Source organism: Ornithorhynchus anatinus, chromosome 8, assembly GCF_004115215.2.
Source record: "Ornithorhynchus anatinus isolate Pmale09 chromosome 8, mOrnAna1.pri.v4, whole genome shotgun sequence".
NCBI classification, from domain to species: Eukaryota; Metazoa; Chordata; class Mammalia; order Monotremata; family Ornithorhynchidae; genus Ornithorhynchus; species Ornithorhynchus anatinus.
The window spans coordinates 30,734,681-30,743,430 of record NC_041735.1 but is presented as its reverse complement, the minus strand read 5'-3'; the positions used below and the strand labels follow the sequence as shown (position 1 = coordinate 30,743,430).

General features: G+C 53.8%; 1 protein-coding gene across 1 annotated transcript; it reads left to right on the top strand.

Moving 5' to 3' along the window:
- Positions 1–595: 595 nt before the first annotated feature.
- Positions 596–4,186, top strand: LOC114813773 (chromo domain-containing protein cec-1-like). The gene is made up of 3 exons (XM_039912805.1): positions 596–726; positions 1,275–1,346; positions 2,974–4,186. The coding sequence occupies exons 1-3, from the start codon at positions 596–598 to the stop codon at positions 3,413–3,415; spliced, it is 645 nt and encodes a 214-aa protein (XP_039768739.1). The 3' UTR covers positions 3,416–4,186.
- Positions 4,187–8,750: the final 4,564 nt, after the last annotated feature.

Sequence of the window (8,750 nt, the reverse complement as noted above, 5' to 3'; positions counted from 1 at the left end):
CCCCCCATTTCCCTCTGCCTCTCCCCCTCTCCCTTCCCATCCCCTCAGCACTGTACTCATCCGCTCAACTGTATATATTTTCATCACCCTATTTATTTTGTTAATGAAATGTACATCGCCTCAATTCTATTTAGTTGCCATTGTTTTTACGAGATGTTCTTCCCCTTGACTCTATTTATTGCCATCGTTCTCGTCTGTCCGTCTCCCCCGATTAGACTGTAAGCCCGTCAAACGGCAGGGACTGTCTCTATCTGTTGCCGACTTGTTCATTCCAAGTGCTTAGTACAGTGCTCTGCACATAGTAAGCGCTCAATAAATACTATTGAATGAAGCATCAGATCAGACACAGTCCCTGTCCCACAAAGGTTTCACAACCTTAATAGCTATTTGACAGGTGAGGGAACTGAGGCCTAGAGGAATGAAGTGACTTGCCCAAGGTCACACAGCACACCAGTGTTGGAACGGGCATTAGAATGAAGGTCCTCTGATTCCCAGGCCTAGGTTCTTGAGCCACATTTCAGCGCCCATTTTCAAGTGATGCCCCGCCCAATCGTGACAAGCTCCGCCCCTACATCACCAAGCCCCTCCTTCAACAATGGTGCCCATGGCGACGGAGCCCCCTCCCTCTGCCGCTCCACCTCTCCGGGCCCTGTCTTCCGGAGAGAGCCGAACCGGCGGCAGTGTGGATACCAGGCTCCAGTCTGGACCAGTTTGGTCCAGCCAAACGTGTGCAAATTTATTTTTCTGAGTCTAGCCCAGAGTCCAGAACGCGCCCCAGCCCCAGTGAGAAGCCTCTGTGTGTTTAGGGGCAGAGGGTGACTCCACGTTTGGGTCGGTGGGACCTGGCGGAAGGCTGGAAATGGGGGCTGCAAAGCTGGGGCGGGGTCCCCGGCCTGGAGGGTGGGGAAGGGGCCCTCCGGGGCCCTCTTTCAGGCCCTTTTGTCCAAAGGCCGGTGCAAGAGTGCCGGGGCGGGGAGGGCATCGATGGAGCGCTCATGTGGGCAGAGCACAATTCTGAGCGCTGGCAGAGCATTCCCGGCTGCTGGGAATCAGGCCCGGTCCTCGCCCCTCGGGGTCTGCCTGTCTAACAGTGTCAGCGCGGGGAGGGGCCTGGGGCAGACCCATCGGGAGCGATGAAACGGGAAACCACGACACAGAGTTGGCCCTGGCGAGGACCGATACAGCAGGGGAAGACAGAAAAGTGGCAGATCGCGAGGGGCCACCGCCCGTCTCCACCGACGGCTGATTTTCCCAAAATGTCCCTTTCTTTCCAGAGCTGCCATGGAGGATCGGAACTGGCAGATCTGTGGGCGGAAGGGATTCTGCATGTGCCGTCGGGGAAGGTGGTGAGTCCGAGCGGGAGACGAAGCCTGGAACCGCCCTGGGATGAGAGCCGAGAGGGAGGGAAGGAAGGAGGAAGAGACCAAGTGAGGGATGGGACCCACCCACCACTATCCTCCCCTTCAACCAATCCAGCGAGGTATTTACTGAGCGCCTACTGTCTGCTGAGCTCTGGACTAAGCGCTTTCCCGCTCCTGCGTCCCCCCACCTCCCCGCCTCAGCTGACAAGAATCCTGGGGAGAGTCAGCCTGTGGGGAAGGTTAGTCCCAGGGGAGAGGACGATGAGGGGAGAGTCAGATGGGGCGAGGGAGGTGTCAGACCAAGGAGAGTCAGATGAGGGGGATGGGTAATATGCGGGGGGGTCAGACTTGGGGAGAGTCTGACGAGATAGATTCAGTCGGGGAGAAAGCCAGAGGGAGAGTCAGACAGAGGAGAGCCATACATAGGGCAGACAGAGGTCAGTCAGGGGAGAATCAGACCGGGGGAGCGTCAGTAGGGGGAGGGTCCGCCAGGAGGGAGAGTCAGTCGAGGGGAGGGTCAGAAGGGGGAGAGTCAGACTGGTCGAGAGGGAGAATCAAAGGGGAGGGGGAAGTTAGTCCCATCCCCCCTCCATGTCCCCTTCCTGTCCCCTTGTGCCCCGCCCAGTCTGGGCCTCGCCCCTCTAGCCCTCCTCCCACCTCCCATGCGCCCTGTCCCTTTTCCTCCTGACTGACGCTGCAGGGCCGGGAAAGAGGACTCAGTTTAACAGGTCAAGATGGCGTCAGCGGGAGCTGCACGGGTTCTTGAAGGGGCCGTGGCCCTTTACCCGTCAGGATTTGGGGGCGGAGCAAGCCAAGGGAGCCCTGGCCCGGTGGCTCCGGTAGAACTTCCCGCCTCAGTTGCAGGCAGGAGGGGGCGGGGTGAGCGGACAGAGCACGGCCAATCCGCGAGGGAGAGAGGAGCGGCCTGGCTGGGCGAGTGGGGGGTGCGGGGTCGGCAGGCTAAGAGAAGTCTATCAGGGTGGCTCGGCGGTGCCCCTCCCCTCCTTCCCCCCTCTCCCCTCTTCCCCCCTCGGAGGAGGAATCGAGCTGGTCCTGGCGGGACAGGCCCGGGAGGAGGGGAGAAGCGTCGGAGGGCGTCACCTGATAGGCTTCCCTACCCCCGGTTCACCCCCCGGTGGTGACGTCTCCGAGGGTCACAGGATGGGGACAGCTTCCCTCCCGACCCCCCCCCATGGCCTAGTTCGCCCGGAACCCCCAGCGGGGTCTCCTCAGGTGCCCTGGTCATCGGACGGCTGCAGGGCCAGCAGACCCCTGCCCGGGGGACACAGGGTCCCCGCCTCCTCTTCTCGGGACACGGCGACCTAGAGACAGGGGCCCGAACCTCCTCGGGGGGTGGGGGAGATAGGGTAGGGGAGAGTGGGGAGGGGAGCTGGTCGGAGGGGTTGGGCACGGGGAAGGAGGAAAGGGCAGGGCAGGGTGGCTGCTGGTTGGAGGCAGAGGGAAGGAGGGCCGGCTTGGGCAAGCTTTGGCCCAGTCGGGGGCAGGTGGGTAAGCAGAGACCCCTCCCGGGTCAGGCAGGAGACTGGGGCGGCAGCAGGAGGGGGCCTGGGAGCCCGCAGGCCATAATTCTCCGTCCTTCCTGCCTCCATAGCTTTGAGCATCTGGTTTATGTTTCCACGACCCGGGATTTTCAAGATATACTCCGCATCGAGGAGGAGAGGGAGGAGGACCTCGAGTTGGAGGAGAAGATGAAGGAGGAGGAAGAGGAGGAGGAGGAGAAGGTGGATGAGGACAAGAAGGAACGAGCAAAGAAGATGAAATTGGAAAAGGAGGATGAAGTGGGGGAGGCTGAGGAGCAGAAGGAGGAAGAGGAGGGGGAGAAAAAGGAGGGATGCAGTACATTCTGTTCCCAGAGTCTGCCTCAGGTAGTCACGTTCTGCGGGCTGGTTGACCTGTTTGCGAGGCCCAGAAGAGTTTGGCCTGAAGCGGGAGAAGGTGCCAGGGAAAAGAGAAGAAGGGTAACCCGTGCCCGGAGGTGGGTGAGGAATTCCTTGATGGGGAAGACCAGGATGTACCCCCAGGGCGGGGAGTGAACACAACACCAGCTTCTCCTGGGGCCCCGGTGATGCCCAGCCAGAAACACATGCCCCTGCCCTCACCCACCCCCAACCACCACAGGAAGTCCGGCCCTGCCTTTGCCCCAGAAATCTGGCCTTTCCCACCTTTATCAAAATGTGCCTCCATTATTTAACATCAGCCAGCCACATCCTCATCACCCTTGGGTTTTACTATCAGCCAGCAATGTCCACATCGCCCCACTCCTTTAGTATCTGCTGGTCACATCAGGATCTACATGTCCTTCAAAGTCTGATGGCCACATCTGCATCTTCCCCTCATTTAACGTGTGCTGCCCATGTCTACCTCTTCTTTAGTATCTGCTAGCCACATCCTCATCCCCTCCGACATTTAACATCTGCCGTCCGTTTCAGCATCGTCCCCGTCCTTCTCTGTCTACCTGCTATGCCTGCATCTCCCCATTCCTTTTATGTCTGCTGGCCACATCTGCATTGTTCCTGCTTCTGAAGGTCTGCTGGCCACATCCTCTCCCATTCTTAAACATCTGGCTCACCCTCATCCTTCATTATCCGCGGGCTACACCCCCTTGCCCCTGTCATTCAATGTCTGCTGGCCACGTCTGCATCACCCCATTCCTTTAACTTCTGCCAGCCACATACATTTGCCCCCATCCTTCAATGTTCGCGGGCTATGTCTGCATCACTCCTGCCCTTTAACGGTGGCTGGCATCTGCAATTCATTTATTTAAATTAATGTCTGTCTCCCCTTCTAGATTGTAAGCTCATGTTGGGCAGGGAATGTGCCTACCAACTTTGTTACATTGTTATGGTGTACTCGCCTAAGTGCTCAGTACAGTGCTCTGTACGCAGTAAGCACTCAATAAATAAGATTTATTGACGGATCAAGTTGAGTCTCACATTATCATTGGAAAGGAATCAGCTGGTTTGAGAGGCCACAGATACGTTTTGATGTCATGTTTGACCCTAAATCATTTCCGGATTGTGGGAGCCTCCATCTCTGGGGAGACGAAAGAGGAATCGTCATGAAGGGCAAAATGAAGTCACCCACACTGCCCCCCTCGGTCTGTATATCCTAGGGTAGAGCATTGATCAACATGGTGAGAGTTCACCTCTCAAGGATTCCAGTAGATCAGCTTCTAATGGAAGCAGTGTGGCCGAGTGGACAGACCCTGGGCCTGGGAGTCGCAGGACCTGAGTTCTAATCCTGGCCCATGCTGCTTCTCTGATCTTGGGCAAGTTACTTCACTTCTCTGCGCCTCAGTTCCCTTATTTGAAATTCTCCCTCCTATGTAGACTGTGGGCCTCATGTGGGACCTGATGATCTTCTATCTAGCCCATTCATTCATTCATTCATTCATTCATTCATTCATTCATTCATTCAATCATATTTATTGAGCACTTACTGTGTGCAGAGCCCTGTACTAAGCACTTGGAATGTACAATTCGGCGACAGAGACAATCCCTGCCCAACAACGGGCTCACAGTCTAAATGGGGGAGACAGGCAACAAAACAAAACAAGTAGTCATCAATACCATCAAGATAAATAAAAGCATAGATATATATACATCATTAATAAAATGAATAGAGCAATAAATAATATATACAAATATACACAAGTACTGTGGGGAGAGGAAGGGGATAGGCCTAGTCCAGTGCTTGGCACATAATCAGTGCTTAGCAACTACTACAATAACCATCATTATAATTAGAAAAGTATTTTCACTCGCTATTTTTTCTGAAATTTAAAATCTTTATATTTTCAGAATTGGTACAATACAAAGAGTTTTTCACAGCATAGATTAATTTTTTCACTCATGATGGGTGTTTTCAGAGGACGAGGACTCTGAGGAAATAATTTATGGAACCTGTCAATTCCAGGACTGGGACTTTATATTCCTTTCCAATGCGAATTTTAGAGCAGGGCCTAGCAGAAATAGGGTCTGGGAGTCGGAAGTTGGTGAGTGCCCCCCCCACCCCGGGAAGGCAGCAAGTGGGATGGCAGAGTCTGGATTCTGAGTGGGCAGCTGCAGCTGGTTTGTTTTCTAGGGTCTGGAGAGCTGGCCAGGAGCCCGGGACCTTACCCGTTCCTCCCTGGTACAGATGAGTGGGCAGTGAGCTTCCCGACCCAGCTGCATTTGGGGGTTCAGGGTCTCATGGCTGCATGGAGTGTTTCGGGTCTATGGCTGCAGGGAATGATTAGGGTTTGCGGCTGCAGGGAGCACTTACGGGTTCATGGCTAATAATAATAACTATGATATTTGTTAAGCATTTACTTTGTGCCAGGCACTGTACTAACCGCGGTAGGAGATAAAATATAGGTCAGGGCCCCAGGGAGAGTGCGTTCGGGAAGAGGCACAGGAGGGTCCCCAGCAGGTGCCAGTGGGAGCCAGGGTAATGAGAAAAGCAGGCTCAGGGCCAATGGGGCTGGCAACTGCACCCAAGGGTGGGGCCAGCCTGGGGCCACTGGGGTCCTGTGGTGGGGACCGGATGGGTGTGGATGTGGCTGACAAATGTTGAAGTATGGGTACGATGTAGATGCCTGCACAAGTTAAAAGATGGGAAAATGAAGATGTGGCTGGCAACATAAGATTATAATCCAGAGGGGGATACAGACATTGAATAAATGAATTACAGATGTGGACATAAGTGGGTGTGGGGCCGAGTGTGGGATGAATAAAGGGAACCAATCAGGGAGGGGAGTGGAGAAGAGATAATGAAAGTTTAGGGAAGGACTTTTGGAGGATATGTAGCTTCACTAAGCCTTTGAAGATGGGGAGAGTGATCATCTGTCTGGCCCTCTGGGGAAAGGGAGGACATTTCATTGTAGTGGCAGGACATGGATGAGAGGTTGGCAGCAAGATAGATGAGATTGCAATAGAGTGAGAAGGTTGGCATTAGAGGAGAGGAGTTTGTAAGGGAAGCAGTGTAGTCTAGTGACAAAAGCATGGGCTTGAGAGTCAGAAGATGTGGGTTCTAATTGCAGTTCTGCCACTTGTCGGATGTGTGACCTTGGGCAGGTCACTTAACTTCTCTGTGCCTCAGTTACCTTGTCAGTAAAATAAGAATTAAGACTATTAGCCCCGGGGGGCAACCTGATTACTTAGAATCTACCCCAGCACTTAGAACAGTACTTAGCACACTCTGAGACTTCAACATCCACATGGATGTACCCGGTGACTCCTCTGCCTACTGCCGTCTATCACTCCTTGACTCTGCCAACCTCCTGGTCACTGCCAACACCTCGCCCACTCACCAACTTGGTCACAACCTCGATCTCATCATCTCTTACCGTTGCACTATCTCCACCTTCACCAACTCTGAAATCCATCTTTCTGACCATAACCTTCTCACCTGCCTTCTCTCTCACACTCCCTCCCAGTGCAAATCAGTATTACTCCTCCACAGAGAACTCCGCTCTCTTGACCCCATCCATCTCTCCCAAAGCATCACACCCCAACTTGCCTCCCTATCCTCTCTTCCCACTCTCGATGATCAGATTACTGCTCTCAACTCCGCCCTCTCTACTCAACTCAATTCGCTCACTCCCCTTTCCCTCTGCCGCTCTCGCTCCACTAACCCACAGCCCTGGACCTCTGCCTCTGTCCACCTCCTTCGCTTGTATGGTCGAGCTGCTGAGTGCTGCTGGTGAAGGTCTAAGCACCAAGCCAAACTTATTCACTTCAAATTTTCCTTTCCTGCCTTAACTCTGCCCTCTCCTCTGCCAGGTAAAAGTACCTTCCTTCCCTCATTGACGCCAATGACCGTCAGCCCCGCCAATTGTTCCGGAGTTAAAAGTCCAGACTTATAACTCGTTCCTCAGGCCCCCGTTCCTCCCCTTCCCCCATCCCTCACCCCCAACGATCTGGCTACCTACTTCTTTACGAAAATTAACACTATCAGGTCTGAGCTACTCAAAGTCACCCCTCCTCCTTCTCCATCCCCCACCTTCCAATCCTTTCCCCTACATTCCCATCCTTCCCTCCAGTATCCTCAGAGTAGATCTCCTCCCTCCTCGCAAGTGCCACCCCTCCATCTGTGCTTTGGACCCCATTGCCGCTCATCTTATAAAAACTATAGCCCCTTCCCTCATCCCCTCCTTAACTTCCATCTTTAATCACTCACTCTCCTACAGCTTCTTCCCCTCTGCCTTCAAACATGCCCATGCCTCCCCCATCCCTAAAAAAACCCTGTCTTGACCCCACTTCCCTTTCCAGTTATCATCCTATCTCCCTCCTACCCTTCCTTTCCAAACTCCTAGAACGAGTTGTCTACACTGGCTGCCTTGAATTCCTCAATTCCAGTTCCCTCCAGGACTCCCTCCAAACTGGCTTCCATCCCCTCCTCTCCACTGAAACTGCCCTCTCAAAGGTCATCAATGACCTCCTTCTTGCCAAATCCAATGGCTCCTACTCTATCCTAATCCTCCTCGACCTCTCAGCTGCCTTTGACACTGTCATCCAACCCCTTCTCCTCAACACGTAAGCCAACCTTGGCTTCACGGACTCTGTCCTCTCTTGGTTCTCTTATCTCTCTGGATTCTCGGTCTCCTTCGTGGGCTCCTCGTCCCCCTCCCATCCACTAACTGTACGGGTTCCTGAAGGGTCAGTTCTTAGCCCTCTTCTGTTGTCCATTCTTCACCTATACTCACTCCCTTGGTGAACTCATTCACTCCCACGGCTTCAACTATCATCTCTACGCAGATGACATCCAAATCTACATCTCCTCCCCTTCCCTCCAGGTTCGTATCTCCTCCTGCCTTCCAAACGTCCCCACCTGGATGTGTGCCCTCCACCTAAAACTCAACTGCCTAAGACTGAGCTCCTTTTCTTCCCTCCTAAACCCTGTCCTCTCCCTGACTTCCTTGAAACTGTGGACAGCACTACCATCCTTCCCATCTCACAGACCGATAACCTCGGTGTCAGCCTTGACTCTGCTTTCTCATTCACCCCACACATCCAACCCATCTCCAACACCAGCCAGTCTCAGCTTCACAATATCGCCAAGATCCGTCCTTTCCTCTCCATCCAAACTGCTACCGTGCTGGTACAAGCTCTCGTAATATCCCGACTGGATTACTGTGTTAGCCTCCTCTCTGATCTCCCTTCCTCCTGTGCCTCCCCACTCCAATCTATTCATTCTGCTGCCTGGCTTATCTTCCTACAGAAACGCTCTGGACATGTCACTCCCTTCCTCAAAATCCTCCAGTGGTTGCCTATCAACCTTCGCATGGAACAAAAACTCCTCACTCTCAGCTTCAAAGCTCTCCATCACCTTGCTCCCTCCTGCCTCACCTTCCTTCTCTCTTCCTATTGCCCACCCCATACACTCTAC